Raw genomic sequence first — 25,276 nt, forward strand, 5'->3', positions numbered from 1 at the left:
TTCATTGCTACAAAGAGAAACCCTGTCCCCACTGTATTTAATTTTAATTTTTAATTTTGATAGGTTTTGCCAAATTGCTTCATCAAAATTTAAAAAAAAAAAAACAAAAAACATTTTTGACCCACTTCTAGAACTGTGTCAGTTTCTCAGGTGCCTTTCCTTCCCCCTCCTCACATACAACAGTATCTCACTGGTCTTATCTGAGGAGGTTAAGTCCAAATTCAGGAAGGACAAGGCACACTCCCACCCCCACACACCATTCTGCTGCGTCCTGCAAAGAAACTGGATCCCGGCATGTTTTGCACACGGACAAAAGCCCCAAAAGTCCAGCTTGACTTCGTGGCCCTTTACATTCTTTAGGGAATGCGTGCAATCTCTACAAGTGAACGCGGCCACTCTCCTAATTCTGACAAGACCAACGGCGTTCTAGTGACCTCAATGTTTTTACAAGGTCCTAAGAACCTAAATGCTCCTGCCACCGGAAAATCAAGGAAGGAACAGGCCTTCCCCGTGTTCGTTCTCAAACCCATGCACCAACCCCAGACCAGGTTGTTTGTCCTTGGTTCACAGTTACCGGTGCCGACAGTGTCAGCGACAGGACCCCAGATAAGGCTTGCTCGGCATAAGGCCCCCTCCTCCCACCACCTGCCAGCCCCTGCTTATCTGGGAAACCGACCCTGAGCTGCTACCCAGAGTCCGCTGCGCGGCCTCCAGCCCCATGCTGAGCCACACCAGCTAAACAACACCGGGAGCACAATGCTTTCTTCCCCCTTTTTTCCTTTTCCTCATGCGTTTTTATGAACATCCACAGGGAAGATAATTAAAACCTGCAAGGAAACCAGCTGGCAGCGAAAAAGAAAATCTTGGTGACTTGGGGACGACGCCACATGTTTATGGGTGAGTTTTGTAAGCAACAGGCCTATAAAAAAAGGAGGCTCTTGTAAATAAATGCCACATTCTTCAAAGCTCTGTATAAACTACATTCTTTTTAGGGAGGGAGGGGGAGCTACCGTTCCTTCCTCGTCATTTCAATTCCAAAAAGGAATCCTAATTGTACCATTTCCTAGGAGCACAGCAGTGATGTCGCCGAGGCTCTGCACCGGTGTGTGCACGGGTGTAGGTGCACACACACTCATTAGAGGGACAACAAGGGAAGAGGAAGAGGCACATGAGGGTCTTTATTTAGCAAAGCGGAACAGAACAAAGGAGCGGGAGAGTGGCACCGCGTCACCTCTGATTGGGTTTTCTGGCTACTAAGCGCGTAGACCTTAACTCGAAAGACAGAACTTCTGCCTTCCTCTCCCGAGTGCTGAGTGTTGTCTGAACGGCACCAAGATTTGGGGGAGCCAGTGTAATCCCCTTTCATTTTTCATCTGCCTTGCTGACTGCAAAGAGAAACAGGGCCGCTTGCCTCTCCGCGTGTGACACCGGGCTTGAGGCACGCACATTCCAGAGTGGCCTTCCCCAGGAGCCAGCTGTGTGCAGGTAACTGAAGCCTGCCCTTAGCCTTGCTGTTAATAAGAGTAATTGGTACGCCACTGAGGGGCTGCTGGAGCGCTGCGATTCGCTCTGCATGGGGGGGCTCCCCATACCATATGCGCATGCAGTGGTGATAGAAATATTTTCCATATGAGCTCTCCTCACACATGCTGAAGTGCTCCAGGCTGAGTTAGGCCGGCCCATTTGTCATTTACTCCACACAGTAAAAAACCAACAGGGAAGTCGCAAACTCCAGCCACAACTAGAGGGCAATGGTCTGCTCTCAGCTTTCCAGCATCACAAACCCATTCAGTCCCTCCAGCTCCCATTCAAGACCCCGACCCCCGCACAGGCCCAGAAAATATCTGCAGAGCAGAGGACCCGGGTAACTAATAGGCTAAAAGCCTGAAACAAATGACCCGTTGCTGCACACCTCTGAGCCACATGTCTGTTTTGAACCGACCGGCGAGCCTGCCGCTGATAGAGCCACGGCTCTACCCGAAGCCTGGCTTTGGGAGCATTCTTGCTTCCACTGCAGAGCAGGGAAAGTAATCACATTAAGCTTTCAGAGCCCGCTCTGTCCTGACAATGCCAACAAAAGGCAAAGCTGCGATGTGGCCCCTGGCCTTTTTAGGAGATGGACTTTTCACTTGGCCTTTCAAAGAGGAAGAGGAGTTCGGGAAAGAGGCTGTCTTTTCATTCATTACTCGGGCACTGATCGGTCTTGGAGACCTTTCGTCAGAGGAAAGAGCAAAAGGAGGGGACGAGCACATTCGTTGCAGGCTTGTTTGCAGGTGAGGGTGGATACACCTAAGTGCTTCCCTCTCCAGGCTACACGGTCCCCCTCCAGTCTCTTTGCCCGCATCAAGACCTGGCTCCCAGAGCATCTATGATGTTCAAAGATGTATTCAGCACACACAGGAGCTAAACCCGTAAGAATAAATCATCCTGCTGGGCCTTAAACACGCCTTCCTGCCGTAGTAGATCTGGGCATAGTCCTAGCCCTGTCATGTATCGCTATTCCTCTTCAAACCTATGACATAAAGTTAAACACAGATTTTTTTTCAAGCACATCCAGGCAGAAAGGGAGGAAAATGTGATGCAAAAGCAGTCAAGAAAAGCAATTCCTCTAGCATGCGTATCCTCTCTGCAACACTGGAGGAAAATTCTCAAAAGGTAACAGTCCCTATCGGAATCTGACACGCACATTTTTTTTTTTTTTCCTACAACGGCAGGAGGAGAAACGTGCACGCTGCAGGCATCTGTCACCAAGGCCATGCCAACTCCCCAGTGGGGCAATGTACAGACAACCTCAGAATGAGATTTTAGAAATGATGGGATTCTCCAAGAAGAAAAGAAGTCTTTCTGGAAGAAAAGGCAGAGCAAGCCTAAAAAAGCAATATAAAGCATTCCTCTTTGCACCCCGTAAAAACCCAGCCCCTCTTCCCTCTTGGTAGATAGAAAAGGAAATACCGTGCTGACAAAAATACAACTTCTGACAAGATATTTTATTTGGCTTACCTCTCCCCCAGGTCTTGCTAACACTGCTGTTTGAACGTGGAGCAGTGTTAATATCAGGTAGCTGACAAACATTATTACCCAAAGTTAGAACCACCCTAGAGGAGAACTCCGTCTGCCAAGTGCTAACAGCTAGCAGATGCACTTGTGTCTCGGGATTCCAGCCCTGGAGTTCCGCTAGGCACTGTGCTGGTTCCCTCCGCTCTCCCTCACTGTACTACCCGGAGCTCCGAGCTCAGCCTCTGCTCTGAAGAAAACTGGTAAGCTGATCTCTTCATGTAATAACTTCTCCCGGCTGGGGGAGGGGACAGGAGCCAGCTGGGAGCTGGGGGGCTGCCTTTAACAGAAAGCAGAAAGGGGAGGGACAGAAATGATCAATGTGGAGCTCTGCATCTGGTCTCATTCATGAAAAGGGCCCCAAGGTAAGCACTCCGCACGCAGGGGGAAGACCCCTGCTTCATCAGGCGGCAGGGAGCTCTACAGCCGTGAGCTGGGAGACCTGAAGCCTTCCCGGTCCGGGGTCCGCTGCCGACCGACAAGCTGTCTGCCTGGGTACGCTGTCAACCCATTCTGGGCCTCAGTTGATTTTCCTCCCGGTATGATCAAGGGTTGGGTAGATGACCTCGGAATTCCCTTTTGGTTCTGATTTGAAGGCTGCAGGAATCCAGGCAGTCCAAGGCTGGCTGTGTTATCGAGGGCAGCCTCGAAGGGGAAACACGTCATAAGGGTGCTGCGTGTTCGTGCACTGACCATAGGGGCACGATCGGATGGGAACTGAAGAAGCCACTCTGTCCCCCTCTTGCGATCTCCCTGGGGCACTGTGCCCAACCAAGAGCTTGAGGAATTCTTACAGACTGTGTAAAAATAAATGGTAAGGTGGGAATAATGAAGCCCAGGTGCTAGACGGCACTGGCAGAGAGCACGGAAAAGCGTGATGGTTTTCGAGAAATACCTCTGGGTAGCAAGCATCAGCTTGACCGTCAACGTGGGGCTTGGGGACAGAGGGAGCATGGGAGCAGGCTGGGCAGTGGGTCTTGCAAAAGCCTACGGTCTCCTTGCGACGCACCCGAAGTGGCCTGTTATTATGAACTAACGGCTCATTGTTTAAAATAGGTTGCGAACCCACCAAGTATTAGATTCTGCTTAGCATGGTCACCAGAGCGCATTCTGATGCAGTGGGACAGCCTGGGCCCTGGAACCAGGGAGATGTCAGTTCAAACCCCAGGTCTACCACTAACTCCCTGGGGGGTCTGTGGGAGGGTATTTGAGTCCAGTGAGCCCCAGCCGCCCCACCTGTGAAATGGGGAAAGGCCACCTGATGGTTTTGATGACAACCCATGAGATCAACTAGGCCCCAAACTTGGCACAGCTCCTGATGCACAGTAAGGGCTGAAGACATCAGCTGTCTCTTTGATCTGAAATAAATATCGACATTCAGTCCCAGAAAGGAAATTAACTCAGGTTGTGGACATTTTCTTGCATTCATTAGGGAACTTCAAACCAACTGTAGTTTGTAATCACCTCGGAACGTTTATTATCTATCACTAGTCACGTGACAAATTACTAGTGGGGAGTTTTTTGGGGGGTTGGGTGAAGGGACTTAGAATCCTTTTTTCCAAGGCTAGAAGAAACAGAGAGTATGTTGGAGATAGTATCTCCAGTTAGACAAAGGAAGGATGGAATTTCTTCTCTTCTCCCTCCTCCTCTTCTTCCTCCTCCTCACTCATTATTATTATTATTGTTCAGCCTCGGGTGTGTTTTTTTGCTGCTGACCGAAGGGGCGCTGTCGTCTGCTCAACAACCTCATCAGAAATGCAGGCGTCGTCCAAGGAAGCCGAAGCTCTTGAAAGACCAGGGGGTCTTGTCCAGTCCAGGGTTTGGGAAACTTTCTGTAAAGCGCTCGATAGTAAATATTTTTGGCTTTGCAAACCATGTGATTTCTGTGGCAGCTATTCAACCCTGCGGTCCCAGAACACAAGCAGTCATATACAAAATATACACTAAAGGGCGGGGCTGTGTTCCAGAAACACTTTACTGAAACAGGCAGGAGGCCAGATTTGGCTGTAGTTTGCCAGCCCCTGGTACAGACAACTTCCCAATCGTCCTTCAACCCACTGTAATCTGGCTTTTGACCTCTGCTCCACTACAAGGGCTCTGGAATTGTCTCCAATGGCCCCTGTGGCATAAAATGCAGAGGCTAATTTCATAGGGCTTATCTTATTTGACTTCTCTGCAGCATGAACCATGTCCTCGATTTTTGAATATGATGGTCAAATATACACAACATAAAATTTTACCATTTTAACCATTTTTTAGAGTACAATTCAGTGGCATTAAAGTATGCTCCCATGGGGATCCTGGGTGGCTCAGTCGGTTAAGTGTCCAACTTGGGCTCAGGTCATGATCTCACGGTTTGTGGGTTCAAGCCCTGCATCGGGCTCTGTGCTGACAGCTCACAGCCTGGACCCTGCTTTGGATTCTGTGTCTCCCTCTAGCTCTGCTCCTCCCCTGCTGACGCTCTGTCTCTCTCTCTCTCTCTCAAAAATAAACATTAAAAAAAGTTCTTTTTAAAGTACGCTCACAATGTTGTGCAACCATCACCACCACCCATTTCCAGGACTGTTTCATCATCTCAGGCAGAGGCAATAACTCCCCAATTCTCCTTCCCCCAACCCCTCGTAATCCCCCCGACTCCTCTCTCTCTCTTTTAAAGTGTATGTATTTATTTTGAGACAGAGACAGCGCTAGTGGGGTAGAGGCAGAGAGAGAGGGAGACAGAGAATCCAAGCTGACAGTGCGGAGCCCGACGTGGGGCTCGAACCCACAAAACTGTGAGACCGTGACCTGAGCCAAAACCAAGAGTCGGATGCCCACCCGACTGAGCCACCCAGGTGCCCCACCCCTGGTAATCTCTATTCGACCTTCTTATCTCTCTGAATTTGCCTACTCTAGGTTCCTCATCAAACTGCAATCATACAATATTTGTGCTCTTGTGTCTGCCTCATTCCCCTTTGTGTAACCTTTTCAAGGTTCATCATGCTGTAGCGTGTATCAGTACTTCGTTTATTTTAGGCTGAATAATATTCCATTATATGCATATGCCACATTTTGTTTATCCGTTCCTTTCCTGGCAGGTGCGTGGCTTGTTTCCACCTTTTGGCTCCTGTGAAGAATGCTGCTCTGAACATGAGCGTACAAGTATCTGTTTGAGTCCCTGCCCTCAGTTCTTTGGGGCACATACCAAGGAGGAGAAGTGCTGTATCATACGGTAATTCTACGTCTGACTTTTTCAGGAAGACCAAACTGTTTCCCACAGTGGCTGCATCATGTTCTATTCCCCGCAGCAATGCATGACGGTTCCAATTTCTCCGTATCCTTTCCAATGCTCATTATTTTCCACTGTTCTGATAATAGCTATCTTAAGGGGTATGAAATATATGCCCTCCTTTCTGAACCACCCTCTTCCCTTAGCTCCCAGACCACCACTCTCGTTTTCCTTTGCCTCCAATTAGCCAACATTCCTCTAACACCAAGAGTCCCAGCTCTATTCTGGGAACTTTACGTATAGTGTGCCACATGCTCCTGACAACAGCCTTATTAGATTAAATAGCTTGCTCCATGTCACAGAATGGGTGGGTGGGCAGAGCCAGTCTTCTGGGCTCCTAGGACCTAGCTGTGAGTGCCTACGCTATGCTGTCACCACCTCTCTGGACGCGCTCCAGTCCCCTTGCCCCATCCTGGGCCTACCCCCTCAATGGTTGTGCTCATGCCCTCTCTTCTCTATCCCCTCTCCTTGGGTCATGTCATTCTTTCACTGGCCTCAACCACTCTTTACGTGCCAGTGACTCTCCACATCAGTCTACAGCCAGCTCTTCCTCCTGACCCGCCAGCCCGTAGATCCCGTTGCCCCGTGGATACTTGGATCTCTCAAATGCACTCCAAACTCAGCAGCACTAAAACCAAACTACTGGTTTCCTGACACCTGTTCTTCCTGTTTCCTCCATTGATGACGCCAGTGGATGACATCATTACCCATCTAACCCCCAGAAAACTGGGTGTCATCTTGAGCCCGCTACTCCCTCACTTGCTTATCTAAACCATCACCTGGTCTGACTGAGTTTTCTCCGATAGATCTCTCCAGCTTGCCCATGGCCTCGGACTCCTGCTGTCGCTGTTCCCATCTGGGCCTCCATCATCTCTTCCTGACTTTTTGTAGCACAACCTGGCAAGGTCTCACGCTGGTCTTTTCCCTTCCAGCCTTCTTTTCCACTGCAACCTTTGGGGTTCATCTTCCCAATGAATCTAATCATGTTACTCCTCTAATTCTCTTTTTTTCCCCCTTTTTATTTTGAAATAATTTTGTATTTATGGGGCAGGGGCAAGACAGCACAGAGTGTCATGGTATATCTTCACCCAGCTCCTTCTGATGTTAAGATCTTAAGCAGCTATGGTACATTCATGCAAACCAGAACATTAACACTGGTCTGGTACTAACTAAAATAAGGACTTAATGTTAATTTTTTCTCAGTTTCCTCTGAAAGTCCCTTTTCTGTTCCAGGACCCAATCCAGGATCCCACACTGCATTTAGTCAGCGTGTCTCCTCTGTTCAGTGACAGTTTGCTCACCCTTTGTTTTCGAAGACACTTTCAAAGAGTCCTGGTCAGGCATTTTGCGGAATGTCCCTCAATCTGGTTTTACCTGATGTTTTCTCACGATGAGACTGAAGTGACGGGTTTGGGGGAAGAATGCTGCAGAGGTAAAGTACCCTTCCCATCACGTCGTCAGGGGTAAGCTATATGAACATGACATTATGGTGATGTTATTAACCTTCATTACTTGGTGAAGGTGGTGTGGTGTCGTCCGGGTTTGCTCATTGTGAAGTTATTATTTTTCCTTTTCTCTACCCTATTCGTTAGAAGTGAGTCAGTGAGTCCAGAGGAATTAAGCTCCACTTCCTGGAGGGGGGGGGGTATCAAAGCACGTTTGGACAGATGTTAAAACCATCATGATAATTAACACATACTTTGGGGGAGACACTTTGAAGCTAGGCAAATATCCCGTTTCTCAGAGTTTTGCCCACTATTTTAAATATTCAGCAGCAGCTCTTTCCTGCAGGAATTATTACTGTAGGACTCTAAACGCTGATTTTCTGTTTCCCTCGTGCCTTCTACATATCTATCAATCAGAATCCATCAGTATAGATTTATTGTTCCTCCTCTCGCCTTTATGCATTAATCCGATCATTTATTTATTTTCCCCTGCTTCTTACAATCTTTTGATGGCTCAGGTATGAAGTCCAAACTCCTTATTATGACACTTTGCGATCTAGTCTCTTCTTGCCCTTCTAGCCTCCTTCCCCTCTCATCTGTTCACACACACTCTACCCTGCAGACATCTCCACACACAAGACATTATCCTCAAATGCCATGTGTCCTTGTGCTCTGTGCATTCGTGTTAGTTCTTTTCTCTAGAATGTCATTCCCCCATCCTCGGTGGGTTAGCTCCATCACTCTCTGCCCCTTTGAAAATTCAGCTCGAGTTGTTTATAAGCACCAAATATCGGAAGCCGCCTAAATGTTCACCAATGAAGACTAAAAGAGTAATTTGTGACATCCATAAGACGGGATATTCTACAGCAGGAAAAGAAATAAACAAAACAGGAAAAACATGAACGTGCTTCCTTTGGAGTGATGTGAAACATTTCCAAGATCTATTCCTTAGCGAGAAAAGGTAGGATGCACAGCAATGTGACTACTGTTCTATTATTTGCACATGTATGTTTACAATTGCTGGCATACCTATCCACCATCTGTGGAAGAACATGCTAGAGACTAGCAAAACATGGCTGCCTCCAGGGAAGGGAAGTCAGCAGCTTCAGGGCAGAGACGGGAGGGAAACTGCTTACTATATATAGTCGCTTGGTCACATGTGGCTATCGAGCACTTGCAATGTGGCTGTTCCAAATTGCGATGTGTTGTTATATGTGAAATACACTTTGTACCCATTCTAAGCCTGGTACAAAAAAAAAATAAAGGATCTTATTAATAGTTTTTATGCTGATTAGATATTGAAATGATAACTATATATATCTGGATTAAATAAATATAGTATTAAAACCAATTTTACTTGTTTTGTTCTAATTTTTTAAAATGTGGCTACTAGGAAGATTTCAATCACGTCACATTTCTATTGGAGGGCACTTTTATAACCTTTTCATACTTACTGAATTGTCAAACATGTGAATGAACTGCTATTCCAAAAGTAAATAAAAATGAAAAAATAGGAATTATAACAGTTAATGATATAAATAAATGCACACATCCCCTCCTCCAATGATCTGCTTAAATGTCACCTTTTCTGGGAGTTGTGCCTTGCCGGACTTCCTGCCAAGCTGAGGGCAGTGCCCCTGGCCTTGGTCTCAGGCATCCCCTGATGACCTACAACAAACACTGTGTTTGTCCTACTGTATTGTAATTGTTAACTAACGTATCTGCCTTCATCTATAGAGAGCAAGGTCTTGATGACTGGCGACGTGTCCTTTTGTGTTCCCAAGACTCTGCACATGGACAGCCTCATACAGTGCGTGCTGAATAGGGAAAGGAGACAAGGGAAGGTCCAGTGGGAAACTCTCGTCAGCTTGTGACAGGTCTTCTGATGGTGCGTTTTAGAAACCACAAAAGGGAAAACGAAAAGGAGAAATTCTCAGAAGGTACATCCCTCAAGGAAATGCCAATAATTTCCAACCTAACTTTTGGGTGACCTACAAGAGGGAAAATATAAGTGATAGGGAAAACACATGCAAGAATCAAAAAGTCGGGAAACAAACATTTTCCTGATGCCACACATTCCACGTTCAATATAATCATGTCCTTCTGTCTTAATAACAGCAACAATGAAAGAGCAAACCTGTAGCAGATAGCACCTCTAAGGCTATTTTGTTTCCCTCAAAATACGTCTGTGCCTTTATGAAGGAAGAAGTGAGATGCAGCCCTCTCCACGGAGGTATATGCTGTATGGCTAAATTGTTAAAACTATGTCGATTTCCTTAAATATGTTTACATCGTGGGGACGAGGTGGGAAAAGTCTTGGTCAAGAAGTTGCCTATGGGTCTGGGAGGAGAAGCAGGTGTTAGTAATTAACTCTCCCTTTGTGTGGACCAAGGAGCCATTAAATAGCCAAGGGAGCAGGAAATGAGGAAAGCAAAGAGGAGTTCTCTGATCCCATCGCTGGAGAACAGAAGGAAAGTCGCGAGAGCCTAAAGCAAAGGGAGTCACTGCATTCTTCCCTTTCTCTCATTTCTGCCTTTAAGGGCCCGAAGCATGCCTGCACAGGCACCTGTCACCAGTGGGGCAGCTGTGCCGTTAGGCTGAGCACCTCTCTGGGTTGCTGGAAGGAGGGCTATGTTCCCCTGGATCAGCTCTGAAGTAGTTCCAGGAGCAGGGCCAGAGCCGGTCAGGGAGGTGCTCACAAAAAGCACATGGGGCAGGCTCATCTGACGTCTGAGGGCACACTGGGAAATTAATTCAGAGAAGGCATCTGGGCCACTCCCAGGTTGACCGTAGTCTTTACTCCATGGCAGAGGTTCTCAAATCGTGGTCCTTGGATCCACATTATCAGGCAACTTGTTAGAAACGTAAACACACTTACTGAATCGGTAACAGATGGGGGCCCATCAATCTGTGTTGGCACACGCCCTGTGGATACCCGCCCAAGTTTGAGAATCGCTCTGAGCGACAGTTCTCTGTCCAGTAACCCTTAGTTCAAATCATAGAACTTAAAAATATTACTTAATAAAAATGCATTTGCTGAGAAAGTGTGACTATCAGATATTAAAACATAGTCTAGAGTTACAATGATTTTTTTTAACATTTATTTATTTTTGAGACAGAGAGAGACAGAGCATAAACGGGGGAGGGTCAGAGAGAGGGAGACACAGAATCTGACACAGGCTCCAGGCTCTGAGCTTTCAGCGCAGAGCCCGACGTGGGGCTCGAACCCATGGACCGTGAGATCATGACCTGAGCCGAAGTCGGCCGCTTAACCGACTGAGCCACCCAGGCGTCCCTAGAGTTACAATAATTTTAAAAAGTGGCAAACACTGCCAGTGTGGGAAAGACAGACTATTTACACAACTAAGCATGGAAAGAATTTAATGTGTAGTCAACGAGTCACCTCAAGTCAGCAAAGGAAAGGATGGAAAGGGTTGAGAATACTGCTAACCATTTGGCAAGAAAATAAAGTCATCTTCCTAGTTTATAGCATATGCTAAAAACAAATGGCAGGCAGATTCAGTATTTCAATGCCAACAAGAGAAGTATAAAATCAATAAAAGAAAATAGGTCAACATTTCTACATTCTTGAAGCCACGAAGGACTTTTAAGCATGGCTCGAACAAAGGCAGAAACCATAAAGGAAAAGATTTATGCAAACTTTTAGGGTTCTGTGAATTAAAAATACCATAAACTAAATGAAAAGTCAAATACCCAGTAGAAAATGTATTGATCTTGTCTCTTTGCTAAGATATCAGTACCTATCATGCGCTAGAACCCGGAGTGTAGATACCATCAGAAGCAGAGTCCGTTCCTATCTTTATAGACCTCACTCGCTGGTGCAGGAGGCCAAATTAATGAAATCCACAAAGTAAATCTAAGCCTGCAGGTGGAATGGGCTGAGGAGGGAAGATGTGTGGTGAGCTAGAGGCCTGTCCCCATTAGGGAGACTGCCTTGCAATGGCAGCAAGTGGTTTTCAAGAGGATCTGAGAGGAAGCAGGTGTGGACAATAGAGGAAGCAAGTGGAGGCACCCCATGAGATTAGGCGAAGGCCAAGAGGGGGCAGTGACAAAGAGTTTTGTCCTTTTCCTACTGAGGATCTGTTTTAAGGACAGAGGTGGCAGTTACGTGACTAGATTTGCATTTTCAAAGTCCACTCTGTGATGGAGAAACAAACTGGAAAGAGGCAAGATCGGAAGCTGGGAGACCAGGTGGAGCAAGGCTGTGGCCCAGATGAAAAAAGAAGAGCTTAAACCAGGATGGTGGGAAGAAGTGAACATTTTCGATGGCAATGTACAACATAGATAATGGAAAAGGGTTTATGCCCATAAAAAGACCCATAAATCAGATAAAGGCAATTTTAATAGTGAGAGCAATGGAGAAACAATGTAAATTCTCCATGGTGTATTCAAAAAGTGAAATCCTAGTCAGTTAAGCATCTGCCTCTTGATCTCAGCTCAGGTATTGATCTCACGGTTCGTGAGATCGAGCCCTGAGTCAGGCTCTGTGCTGACAGCGCAGACCCTGATTCTCTTTCTTTTCTCTGCCTCTCTTCTACTTGCACACAACTGCTCTCTCTCTCTCTCTCTCTCTCTCTCTCAATAAATAAATAAACTTAAAAAAAATCAAATGACCATGTTATATATTGATGGATATGGGTACATTTTTTTTTTTATTTTTTTTTTTAAATTTTTTTTTTTTTCAACGTTTTTTATTTATTTTTGGGACAGAGAGAGACAGAGCATGAACGGGGGAGGGGCAGAGAGAGAGGGAGACACAGAATCGGAAACAGGCTCCAGGCTCCGAGCCATCAGCCCAGAGCCTGACGCGGGGCTCGAACTCACGGACCGCGAGATTGTGACCTGGCTGAAGTCGGACGCTTAACCGACTGCGCCACCCAGGCGCCCCTGGTACATTTTGACGTTAAGAGAAAAATAGGCCACATAAATGGAAGGAGAATCTTTTCAGCAAATGGTGCTGGATAACTGGATGTCCACGTGCAGAAGAACGAAGTTGGGCCCTTACTTTACACCACACACAAAAATTACCTCAAGGGGCAAATGGGCGGCTCAGTAGGTTGAGCGTCTGACTCTTGATTTCAGCTCAGGTCATGATCCCAGGGTCTTGGGATTGAGCCCCGCATGGGGGGTCTGAGCTCCAGCTGAACATGGAACCTGCTTAGGATTCTGTCTCTCCCTCTGCCCCTCCCCTCTGCATCCATGTGCACTTCCTCTCTCTCTCAAATACAATTTAAAAATTAACTCAAAATAGGTCACAGATTGTGGCAGATAGAATATTGAATATGTTACATTGTATGGCAAAGGGAGTTAAGATAGCAGAAGGAATCAAGGTGGCTAATCAGATGATTTTTTTTTTTAATGTTTATTTTTGAGAGAGAGAGAGAGAGAGGAAGAGGAAGAGAGAGAGAGAGAGAGCACAAGCAAGGGAAGGGCAGAGAGAGAGGGAGACACAGAATTCAAAGCAGGCTCCAGGCTCTGAGCTGTCAGCACAGAGTCCGACCTGGGGCTTGAATTCACGAACCATATGATCATGACCTGAGCCGAAGTCAGCCCCTTAACTGACTGAGCCATCCAGATGCCCCTCAGATGATTTTAAAATAGGCATATTATCTTGGGATATCCAGGTGGGCCCAATGTAATAACCAGGTCCTTAAATGTGGGAGACAGAGGCAAAAGAGGAAGTCAGAGTGATTTGATGTGAGAACGCAGCATGCCATCACTGGCTTCGAAGATGAAAGGGAGCCATGAGCCAAAAGAGGTGGGCCAACTCTAGAACACAGAAGAGGCAAGAAGGCAGGGATTGATTCTTCCCTAGAGCTTCCACATGGAATGCGACCTTGTCGACACCTTGATGTTAGCCTAGTGAGACCTATTTTAGACTTCTGACTTCCAGAGCTGTAAGAAAATCAATTTGTGTTAGGTTACTGACCCAAACGTAGAAGCTAAAACTATAAAACCCTTAGGAGAAAACACCAGAGTAACTTCATGACCTTGGGTCATAATTGGTTTCCCAGATATGACATCAAAAGCACAAGTGTCAAAGGAAACAAATGGGACTTCATCAAAATCGAAGACTTTTGTGCTGCAAGTGATCACATCAAGAAAATGAAAAGAGGGGCGCCTGGGTGGCTCAGTCGGTTGAGCGAACGACTTCGGCTCAGGTCACGATCTCGCAGTCCGTGAGTTCGAGCCCCACGTCGGGCTCTGTGCTGACAGCTCGGAGCCTGGAGCCTGTTTCAGATTCTGTGTCTCCCTCTCTCTGCCCCTCCCCCATTCATGCTCTGTCTCTCTCTGTCTCAAAAACAAATAAACGTTAAAAAAAAAGAAAAAAAAAAGAAAATGAAAATACAACCCACCAAATGGGAGAAAATAGTCACAAATTATATGTCTGATGAAGGATTTGTGTCCAGAATATATAAAAAATTCTTACAACTTAATAAATAACAAAAAGATAATCCAATTAAAAACAGACAAAGGAGGGGCGCCTGGGTGGTTCAGTCGGTTAAACGTCCAACTTCAGCTCAGGTCATGATCTCACAGTTCGTGAGTTCAAGCCCCGCGTCGGGCTCTGTGCTAACAGCTCGGAGCCTGGAGCCTGCTTTAGATTCTGTGTCTCCCTCTCTCTCTCTGCCCCTCCCCTGCCCGCACTCTGTCTGTCTCTATCAAAAATAAAATAAAAACATAAAAAAAAAGTAGACAAAGGACATTTGCAACTACGTGGATGCAACTGAAGGGTATTATGCTAAGTGAAATTCAGAGAAAGACAAATATCATATGACTTCACTCATACGAGGACTTTAAGATACTAATAGATGAACATAAGGGAAGGGAAGCAAAAATAATGTAAAAACTGGGAGGGGGAAAAACATAAGAGACTCTTAAATACAGAGAACAAACAGAAAGTTACTGGAGAGGTAGTAGGAGGGTGGATAGGCTAAATGGGTAAGGGGCACTAAGGAATCTACTCCTGAAATCACTGTTGCACTATATGCTAACTAACTTGGATGCAAATTAAACAATTAATTAATTAAAAAACAGGCAGAGGACTCGAATAGACATTTCTCCCAAGAAGAAACACAAATGGCCCATAAGCACATGAAAAGATGCTCAACATCATTAGTCATTAGGGAAATGAAAATCAAAACCACAATAAAACCACTTCATACCTCCTAGCCAAAAATATAGGTAGTAAAAAATGTTGGTGAGGATGTGCAGAAATTGGAGCCCTCACGCACCACTGGCGGTAACGTAAAATGGTGCAGCCACTGTGGACACCAGTCGGGCAGCTGCACCATAAAGTTAAGTGTAGAGTTATCCGGCAATCCTCTGTATCTACCCAAGAGAAATGAAAACACACGCCTACACAAAAACTTGAACACGGATGCTCATAGCAGCAATATTCATGATAGCCAAAAAGTGGAAACAACTCAAGTGCCCATCACACGACAAATGCATAAATAAAATGTGGTGTGTCCAGATATGACGTATTATTTGGCCATAAAGAGAAATGAAGTGCTGATACGCACTACAACACGGTGGGCCTCGAAAATACCGCACTAAGTGAAAGAAGGTAGTCACCAAGGTCACTTGGTGAAGACCACCTATTACCCATTTAGATGACATGTCCAGGAGAGGCAAATTTATAGAGACAGGAAGTGGACGGGTAGTTTCCTAGGCCCGAGAAGTGTGGGGAGGAGAGGGGGACAGGATTTCTTCTTAGGGGGATGAACATCTCTAAAAATTATATTGTGGCAATGGTTGCACAACTCTGAATATACGAAAAATATGGCATTGTACACTTTTCATGGGTGCATAGTATATGTGAATTATTTCTTTTTTTTTTTTTTAATTTTTTTTTTTTCAACGTTTTTTATTTATTTTTTTTGGGACAGAGAGAGACAGAGCATGAACGGGGGAGGGGCAGAGAGAGAGGGAGACACAGAATCGGAAACAGGCTCCAGGCTCCGAGCCATCAGCCCAGAGCCATCAGCCCAGAGCCATCAGTCCAGAGCCATCAGCCCAGAGCCTGACGCGGGGCTCGAACTCACGAACCGCGAGATCGTGACCTGGCTGAAGTCGGACGCTTAACCGACTGCGCCACCCAGGCGCCCCATATGTGAATTATTTCTTAAAAAATTTATTTATTTTAACGTTTATTTCTTTTTGAGAGAGAGAAAGAGAGCACAAGCAGGGGAGGGTCATGGAGAGAAGGAGACACAGAATCGGAAGCAGGCTCCAGGCTCTGAGCTGTCAGCACAGAGCCCGACGTGGGGCTCAAACCCACAAAACCGTGAGATCACAACCTGAGCTGAAGTTGGATGCTTAGCCGACTGAGCCACCCAGGCACCCCACTTAAAATTTTTTTTTAAGTTAATGTTTATTTATTTTTGAGAGACAGAGCATGAGTGAGAGAGGAGCAGAGAGGGAGACACAGAATCTGAAGCAGGGTCCAGGCTCTGAGCCATCAGGACAGAGCCCGATGCAGGGTTCAAACCCATGAACTGTGAGATCATGACCTGAGCTGAAGTCGGACACTTAACTGACTGAGCCACCCAGGTGCCCCTAAGTGAATTATTTCTTAATAAAGCTGTTTTCCAAAAGTAGGCCATAATATGGCCCTTTAATATAATTCTATTTGGGGTAAACAGGAGCGGTGATGTATGACATTCTTGTTCTTAAAATTTTAGTCATGCTGAAGAAAATTTAGTTATTCTTTTTCTACGATGGGCAGCAGCAAAACAGAGTAACAAATCCAAAATTATTCTCACTTGGAAGAAATGATGCTTATAACAATAAAAATGGGAAAGACTGTGAATAGTGAGCTCACAAATGAAGATATACAGATGCAATATGAAAAAGGAATAGGAAAAACAATTTAGCATCAGTGGTAGCCGAAGTGTTACAGAACCAGATAACTGGATGCCACGTTCACATAACACCCTAGGAAATAATCTTCATGAACGACAGTTGTCATTGGCAAGGGGAGCAGGTAGTCTGACATAGGGCTGATGAGAATGAAAAGCAGAACAGGTGCCTAAGAGCTGGGCTCCTAAAGCTCTGATGTGCACACGAATCACCTGGCCGCCTCACTCAGCGAAGACCCACCAAAGTGACTTCTTACCCTGGGCCTCCTCTCCTGCTTCAGTCCCCACCCTCCCTTGCTCTACCTCCCCCCTCTCTTTCTTCTCTCCCTCCCACCAGCGAAGGTGCTGAGCTAGCTGGCAGGAAGAGCAGCAAGGCCACACCTAGTCTGGGAGTTGTGACTTCTGTTAACCTCAGTTTGCTGGAACCAGTCGTGATCTTGGCATTGACTGTAATGGGCCCCCAAGCCGCTGAAGCAGCCATTCTGGTGGCTAGTGATCTGTTCCGCCAAACTATTCCCCAGCTTGCATACAGAGCTTGTCCACCTTTTATCAAGTGTTTCTACCAGGGGTGTTTGATTTTCTTTTTTTTTTTTTTTTTTTCTTTTTTTAATTTTTTTTTTCAACATTTTTTATTTATTTTTGGGACAGAGAGAGACAGAGCATGAACGGGGGAGGGGCAGAGAGAGAGGGAGACACAGAATCAGAAACAGGCTCCAGGCTCCGAGCCATCAGCCCAGAGCCTGACGCGGGGCTTGAACTCACAGACCGCGAGATCGTGACCTGGCTGAAGTCGGACGCTTAACCGACTGCGCCACCCAGGCGCCCCCAGGGGTGTTTGATTTTCTTCTCTCCGTAGAAAAAGATTGGAAGAGGAGGTGAAGGTGTAGTCAGTAAAAACCAGCAAGAAGAAGTCAGTAAAAATTGTAAGAGTGGATACCACAGCTCAAAGCACTGCCGTCCAGCTCCAACTGATGTTGGGGTAAGCGGCCAAAGATACTTTACAAGTCTCCGAGGGCGAAAATTTATGTTCCTAAGTGTAATTCCAAAGCAAAATCCAATAAACCAAATCATTACAAAAGAGGTCAAGGTTTCAATAGTTATTGTGTGTATTATTTAATATTTATTGTGCCAGGCATTAGGCTGGGAGGTAGACATGATCCCCATTTAATCCTCAAATCCTGTGGATTAATAGTCCCTCATTTTATGATTGATGAAGCTGAAGAATGGAAAAAGTAAAACTATCTTCAGTATACTTTACTTAAGAAAACACGGATGTATATAGGATGCATTAGAAAAAAAATAATTTTCTAATTTCTGAATTTCTAATAATTTAGAAAAGCAGAATTATTTTATTTCTTCTGTCTTTATTAAGTTCCTCCTTCCTAGCCCAGCACCTGGCATCAGGAGTGTTTAATCTAATTTAAAACAGAATAAATGTAGTTAATCACTAACCCTGGCTTTCAGCTAAAACTATTAGGCAAAAAAAAAAAAAAAAAAAAAAATCAAAGAGACTTCTTGTTGACAGAGAACTTTGTTCTGTATTTCTCATGATTAACATACACCGCCTGTTTTGAACAGAGACCATGTAGTTCATTTTGAAGCAATTATGAAATTTGTTTTCCCCCAGTAGCAAAATACAAAATGGTGCTGTCATGTTTAGAAGGGTGTCAAATGCCAGCAGAAAGGAAAGTTTTAAACATTTACCCCTTGTTTCGTCAAGATTATTAGTTAAGGTAATGTTAGCGGCTGTAACAGATAAACCTTGAGGTTTTAATGGCTTAAAAACACAAAGAGTTCCTCTCTTGTTTGGGTAAAGTCCAGATGGTGAGGCAGGCAGTGCTCTGTTCCACACAGCCACTTACGGACCCAGGCTGTCGGGGGCTCTGTCCGCTTCAGCACGTGGTTTCCAGAGTCGCCCTGGACATTGACATCCATGTGGCAGGTGGGGAGGGGAGAAAGTAGAGGGTCACCGGACCTGGCTACCTTCCACTGGCCACGTGCAACTGCAAGAAGGTAGGGAAATATGACCTAGCTGTCCAGGGCCCAGGAAAAATGAGTCATGGGCTTGGTAAACAACAACAGTCTGCCATCGTAGACAGGATGGGCTGAAGGGGAGAGTTCATCGCAGTTTCCTGTATTATATAAACTGTGATATATGTTTATAGGAAGGTGACTCCAGATAGCCCGGACTTACACCCTGCTATTTACACCCTTAATACCTGCTTTATGTTCAGATTTGCCCCCCTGCCCCTTGGCCCCTAAGACCAGCCAAGAAACCTGATGGACACACTAAAGAAGCAGCATCATCCCCACCAGTTGATGTATAGATATTCCAGTTCCAGAAACAGAAGCTGCAGCCCAATGAGAGAGTTATTGCTCATATTATGGGGTAAAGAGACGCAAGGAAATGAACATTTACCAAGTGGCTGCGGTAGCTGGCACTTGACAGACATTATCTTATTTGATTTTAATAACTGCGGAGGAAGGAATTTTATTTCCATTTTCCACAAAGGGAGGAGGCTGAGGCTCACAGAATAGGCAACTCTCCCAAGGTTGCAGCAGTAATAAGAAGGGGGCGGTGCAGCAGTGTGGGTGCTGCCTTATAGCGCGTGTACTTTCCAGCACAATCCCGCTCCTGCAGAGCCAGGGGCTCGTGGGTGACACTGTGGAGCTCCTGAAATGGGAAGTTCCCCACAACACCCTCCACGGCAGCTCCCCACGCGCCTAGGGGGCACAACTCTCAGTGTTAAGGAGCCCCACGTACCACAAAAATACCCACAACATATGGGCCAGGACACTTGTCTCTAATCCGCATCACTGACCTTGATAATGGCAGAGGGGGAAGGACAAGGGGGTGTTTCCAGGTTAGCTGTCTTCCACTTTCAATTTTTGCGGTTTCCAGGAATAATCGCTTTGGAAAGTTGGGTATATGCCTGAGAGCAAGAGAGGTTGGCTACTGTTCAGTCTTACTGAAAGCAATTTTCCTAGGCTCACGCGTAGGCTCTGTCAGGCAAAATATTATAGTATGAACAAAAACATGGGTGGAAATCAACAAAATCTGAAAAATCTCAATGAAGAGGAGCGGCACGATTTAAGAAAATCCAAAAGAAGAATCATAAATGTGAACGGAAGTAGGTGTGTGTGTGTGTGTGTGTGTGTGTGTGTGTGTGTGTGTGTGTATTAGAGCCTAACTGATATTCTTGGGTACAGATCAGTGGTTTGTGACCTTTTTGTGTGTGTCTGTAGCACACTTTCAAATACCCAAATTTTTGGCTGCACATTTGAAGGGCTTTGAAGGTAAACACTGATGAGGAAAAACCAAGCTTCAAGAAGTTCCAAACGCTTCCCACATTGTCACATGATTTATTTGTGTCTCCGCCACCGCCTCCCCCCCCCCCCCCCCCCGCCATTTGAGAACAATTGTTTACCACCCTGAGCAACAGGCTTCTTTACATTCTCAAGAAGTGTCTGCATATCTCAATAAAGGGCCATTTTCCGTACGTGCTAACTTGATGTGACGCTGTGGCTCTTACCTCATGGCACAGAAAACTGCCCCCTCATTCTCTGTCACATCCCCTTAACCTGCTCACTTAAACACATCTGACGGACTCTGTAAGAGAACCCATTCGAGTTTGAAGCAAAAATGACTTTCACATCCAGATGAGCATTTGGCAGAGTTCTTGGGGTGCCAATGCTATGCGACAGCCCAACACAGGCTCTGGGGAGTCACATCAGCTAATTGGAAAGACATCCGGTAAAAGTCACGACATTTGCACAAGTGAGATACTAAGCCCCCTTTCGCACACACAGTCCTTCACCCAGCCCATAAACATGCCAAGAGAGGGTTCAATGTCCTGTTTCAAGTACAGCGCTGAAGAAACAGTTTCTTTCAGGAAAAATAAAAACAAACCCAGCTTTAAAAGAGAATCTCTAAACTAGACCTAAGAACGGTGCAGTAAAACTGCCAAGAACGACAGCATTTCTGTCTACTCGGTAGGCCTTCAAGGGACTGTCTCCTAACGAGAAAGAAGTCACTCGAAAATATTCTGCCTGTGCCAGTGATGTGTGATTTAAGAGAGGAAATACTCAGAGGCTTAAGAGACCTTTGCAGGGAGCCTGGAAGCTGGCTGTAAGTTTGAAGACATTTGCATTCCCTGGAATCCAGGCTCATTTATCTCTGGGAACCACCAGGATGTAGAGTCCATAAACTGTGATTTTAGAAGGTCCCCAAGTGAGCAATGAATCAGAACAAAATGAAACTCGGCGCAAGTAGGTAGCAATTTATCGTGACTTTGTCCCCTGTATATGAGGGAAAATTCAGACATCTGCAATGAAATGGGGATGGGTCAGTGAAAACACTTTACACTTTGATAACGTATCCAGGAGCAGAATGGGGCTGAACAGGATTGGTTCTCATTTTCTCAGCTCAGTCGACGCAGCTGTTTCCTGGGCATCTGTGGGGCATCCGTTAGAAGCTCCTTCAGGAGTGAGAGCCCTGCTCCAGGGTCTTCAGGTCTCGAGGGAACAGGGAGGGCACTGAGTGTGAGGTCAGGGGTGCTAAGGCAGAGCTACCGAATGTCAGATCTCCTCACCAGGGCTCACCGACGACCATGGTTTTCTCCCACACTTACGGGACCAGAGAGATTTCTGCTTCTCAAAAATCCCAACTGCTTCTGACTTTTCAGCATGATTTAGGACATATATTTCTGTGTCTGGGTTCCATTTCCTCAGAGTTGGAATGTTCTGTCCATGGACTGTGATAATAGGAGTCAGTTATTTCTAACTCATGGCTTGGGAAAACATCCCATGAATACATAAAATGTTTGCATGACGTTCTTTCTGCGTTGTAAATCTGTATAATTGGCTCTCGATCTCATAGTCTGAATAAACTTATCCATGGGCACTTTTCAACCACCATCTCCCCCGATGGCTCTGAGCCCAGGCCTGGCCAGTTGTGTATCCTTCACTGCCTCACTGCCTTCTGCGAGTTTCCATTTCCAAGTCTTGCCAACATTAGAAATCCAAAACATCTATAATTAAATTCATAATCTGGTGCTTATGAATGTCAGTTCTAACTTTAGACTGCCTGAAGTCAAATTCTGGTTGTACCACACACTAGCTGTGCGTCCTCGGGCAAGTAACTCCAGCTCCACGTGCCTCGCATTCCCTGTCTAGAAAAATCTGATGATTGATGTTACCTATCCCTTAGGGCTAGCATGAGAATTAAGTGAGATATTACATGTAAAACACTTAACGTGGTGTCTGATGCATACTAAGAGGTTAGTAGACATTCGCTCTTTTTACTCTGCATTGCAAAATTGATGCCTATATTTCCGTCATGGGTACCAGCCATTCTCTACACGAGGCAGGGAATGCCGAAGACCGCAGAGTCCACGATTACCGCAGCGGTGGGGGTTCAGCTGTGCTCTTGGATGGTCCCTTTTCATACAAGGAGAGGGAGGGCGGGGCAAGTGGGAAAGGCAGTTCTTCCCGATATAAAGAAGGAAGGGCCCAGAGCTAATCCCCACCCTCCTCCTGTGGTCACAGTCAACATTCCTAATCATCTATGCCACTCTTCCCCAGAATCCTTTCTCCTGGGAACATGAGAGTTGCCGTCTCCTGGGTCAGAATTGGCACAATGGCTGAAACTTGTGCTCCACACTTCCTCTGTAGCCAAAGCTTCTCCCGTCTAGAAGAAGGTACCATTGAGAGAAGAACCTACCCCACAGGACAGCCCCACAGACTATTCAAGTCGAAGAGGGTGGCGTAAGCCTTTGAGTGGCTTCTACCAACTGTTACCAGTCCCCGTGGCTCTCTCCTGGTGTGGGCAGGGGTCTGCGAAGACAACCCTGGCCCTCAACAATCTCTGGGCTCAGTTCTTCTTCACTCCATCCTTCTGGCCCTCACTTACATTTTCTTTTCTCTCTGATCCCGATCTCAGAGGGCAGAGAGTCTAAGAGCAATAGTTTCCAGAGGTGTCTGGATTTCTTGTCCTCCAGGATAACCTAGGTCAAGCAGCTCCACAGTCAGATAGGCTTGGGAAAGGCTGTCCTCCAGAAACCTGCCTTTACAGAGGCACAATATATACGCACGTGCTGAAGGCTTGGGGAAATCCTGTAGAGGAGAAGCCTGTTTGACCTTGTCTGATCAGTGTGTCCCCAACGTGTCTGTCTCTGGCACCGTTTCCCCAACGTGATACCGATGGATATGCAAAGATCCAGTGCCCTACAGCACACGTTTTGGGGAAGCACGCTTTCCAGTCAAATCTATAATTTCTCTTTCTCTTATTCATCACACCAATTAGTGGCCAAGTCCTGGCAAATTCTTTCATCAAATGTCTCCTGACTCCACCTTCTCCCCTCTATTCCCGTGGCTTCCACCCTGATGTAGTTGTTCACTTGCTCAGTCCTGCACTAAGGTCTGAGCAGCCAGTGAGCCCAATGTCCCTCCCCTCCCCTCCCCCCCCTCCCCTTGCCATCACACTCCCCCTGTCAAACTGTCTTGCTAATACACCCATGTCATTGTAATGGGCTGACTGGTGGTCTCCTCAGTGATACATCCAAATCCTAATCCCCAGAAGCTGTGAATGTGAATGATGGGGTTGAGGACACACACACTACCTCAAAATATGGCACTTGAGCACATTGACTGGAACTTCACACAGGGAACTTGAGAAATGGCAGATGCAGGAAGGACTCTGATCTCCTCCTGAAACAGGTCATAGGACCCTCCTGTGACAGGTGCCCTCCCTCTACCCGGAGGAAAGGGGCACCTTCATCCCCAAGATGGAGGGACACCCAGAGCAATCTGAACAAACAGGCCTTGCTAAGTTGCCCCCAGTGTACCACTCTTGGACCCCTCGGTCCTGCCTCAGTTCCCCACCGCTCTCCATTCTTCATCAAACCTGGTGTAGAGACACTGAGGTTGAACCCTTTCTTTGGGTCTTCATTTCCTTAAAGGCCTCCGTGTCACATAAAACTTGTGCTAAACAAATACGTATGCTTTCCTCTCATGAATCTGCCTCGTTCAGCTGTCAGAGCTCACAGGTGAGAATTTAGAAGGGTAGAAGGAAAAGGTATTTTCCCCTTCCCAATGTGACTGTACTTGGATAAAGCGACTTTACGGGTGTAATTAAGAATCTCAAGAGGAGATCATTCTTGGTTATCTGCGTGGGCCCTAAATACAATTACAAGTGTCCTCGTAAGGGATAGATAGCGGGAAATACAGAGAGAAGAGGAGGGCCAGGGGCAGAGCGAGGCAGAGATTGTACCGTGATGCAGCCACAACCTGAGGAACGTCCAGGACCATCAGAAGCTGGAAGGGGCAAGGGTTCATTCTCCTCTAACGCCTTTGGTGCAGTTCTGCTGACACCTTGATTTTGGGTGTTTGGTTGGTCTCCAGAACTGGAAACAACAGATTTCTGTTGTTTTAAGCCACCGAGTCTGTGGTAATTTGTTACAGCCATAGGAAACAAATAAAATCGTCATGACGTCTTGTCACTCCTCTCCCAGAATGAAGCAACACGAGCCAGTACTGATTAACCTTAAAGTGTGGACGGCTATGTTCCCGTCATATGCCCAATAACAAAGTGTGGCCATCATGGCGGTACATCCATGTGTGGTGCTGCAGTGCAAGGGAGGCTTCTAGAAGGCTGGCTGCCCTTGCTTCAGGTTCCAGACTGGAGTCTGATTACATTGTTGGCTCTTAAAGCCTCTGACTTTGGAACTTACTGGATCCTTCTTCTCACCTCCCTGGTTTGCCCCCAGCATGCCTGTTCCCTCATCGAATAGCATTTGAAAGTAGACACCCATAAACTCTGCCATTAAATGCTTTCAGTCCCACTTGAAGACAAGAAGGTGTTAAATCACATATTCCAGGGAGTGCACAGAAAGTAAACGAAGATTCTGGGTTTTCTTGTTGTCTTTGCTTGTATTTCTCTTCCCCACATTCATTCAACCAATGTTTACTGAGCACTTGCTAAGTGACACCCACTATTCCCAGAACTGGTTATGTTTAAGCATGAAATTCTGAATACATCTTTCAGTCACTGAGCGACATTTTCTGCTTTTCCAAATGCTCAGGCTGAAACTTCACGTTCCTTTTATGAAAGCATATGTCCTAGACCTCCCTGACCCCGACTCCTAACCCCACACCTTCGAAGAGAACTATTTTGTACGGGTGGCCTGTGTATGCCTTGGACTGGGGAGGCAGCCCAGAGGACAGCTTTGAGTTCACTTCTACCAAGACTTTACAGTACAGCATGTTGGCTAATCTAAATAAATACTGGCTGTCAATAATAAATAATAATAAATAAGTAATAATACTAATAAATTGGGGGAGGTATAAAGACATATACAAAATGTACACCTAACACAAAGGGTTTTATTTTAGATGGGAAAAAGTGCAGTCAAGTAGGCATTTAAGGTTCAAAATATGGCTCCGCCATTTTCTAATTGGGTGGTCTCTCTGGATTCCATCACTCCATCTAAAGAGTAGGTAGGCCTCAATGACTGGCAAAGCCCAACTCCTTGGCAAGTGTAGGGTTACATTATTTTCACATTCTGCCAGCAATGTGGATCTGAAAGTTATGTGAACGTGTTCAAGACGTTAGGACCCAACTCTCA

The 25,276-nt window shown here is 46.0% G+C and overlaps 1 protein-coding gene and 1 long non-coding RNA gene across 6 annotated transcripts in view; one reads left to right on the plus strand and one right to left on the minus strand.

Moving 5' to 3' along the window:
- THSD4 (thrombospondin type 1 domain containing 4) overlaps nucleotides 1-25,276 on the minus strand; it is a 573,132-nt gene that overhangs the window by 191,651 nt on the left and 356,205 nt on the right. Inside the window, exon 1 of one of the 4 annotated variants that reach the window (XM_058737199.1) lies at nucleotides 3,001-3,113. The exons of the other annotated variants lie outside the window; for them this stretch is intronic. Coding sequence (XP_058593182.1) covers nucleotides 3,001-3,072 — 72 coding nt within the window. The 5' untranslated portion in view covers nucleotides 3,073-3,113. Of the gene's footprint in view, nucleotides 1-3,000; nucleotides 3,114-25,276 lie in introns of those variants that run through there. 4 annotated transcript variants of the gene reach the window in all.
- LOC131516317 (uncharacterized) lies at nucleotides 534-7,639 on the plus strand. Of its 2 annotated transcripts, XR_009263984.1 has the most exons (5): nucleotides 534-897; nucleotides 1,068-1,485; nucleotides 2,715-3,257; nucleotides 6,132-6,265; nucleotides 7,556-7,639. It is a non-coding gene; the product is annotated as an uncharacterized LOC131516317 (long non-coding RNA). The 2 variants fall into 2 exon arrangements; XR_009263983.1 differs by having other exon boundaries at nucleotides 6,132-7,586.

This window comes from Neofelis nebulosa, chromosome 7, assembly GCF_028018385.1.
Source record: "Neofelis nebulosa isolate mNeoNeb1 chromosome 7, mNeoNeb1.pri, whole genome shotgun sequence".
NCBI classification, from domain to species: domain Eukaryota; kingdom Metazoa; phylum Chordata; class Mammalia; order Carnivora; family Felidae; genus Neofelis; species Neofelis nebulosa.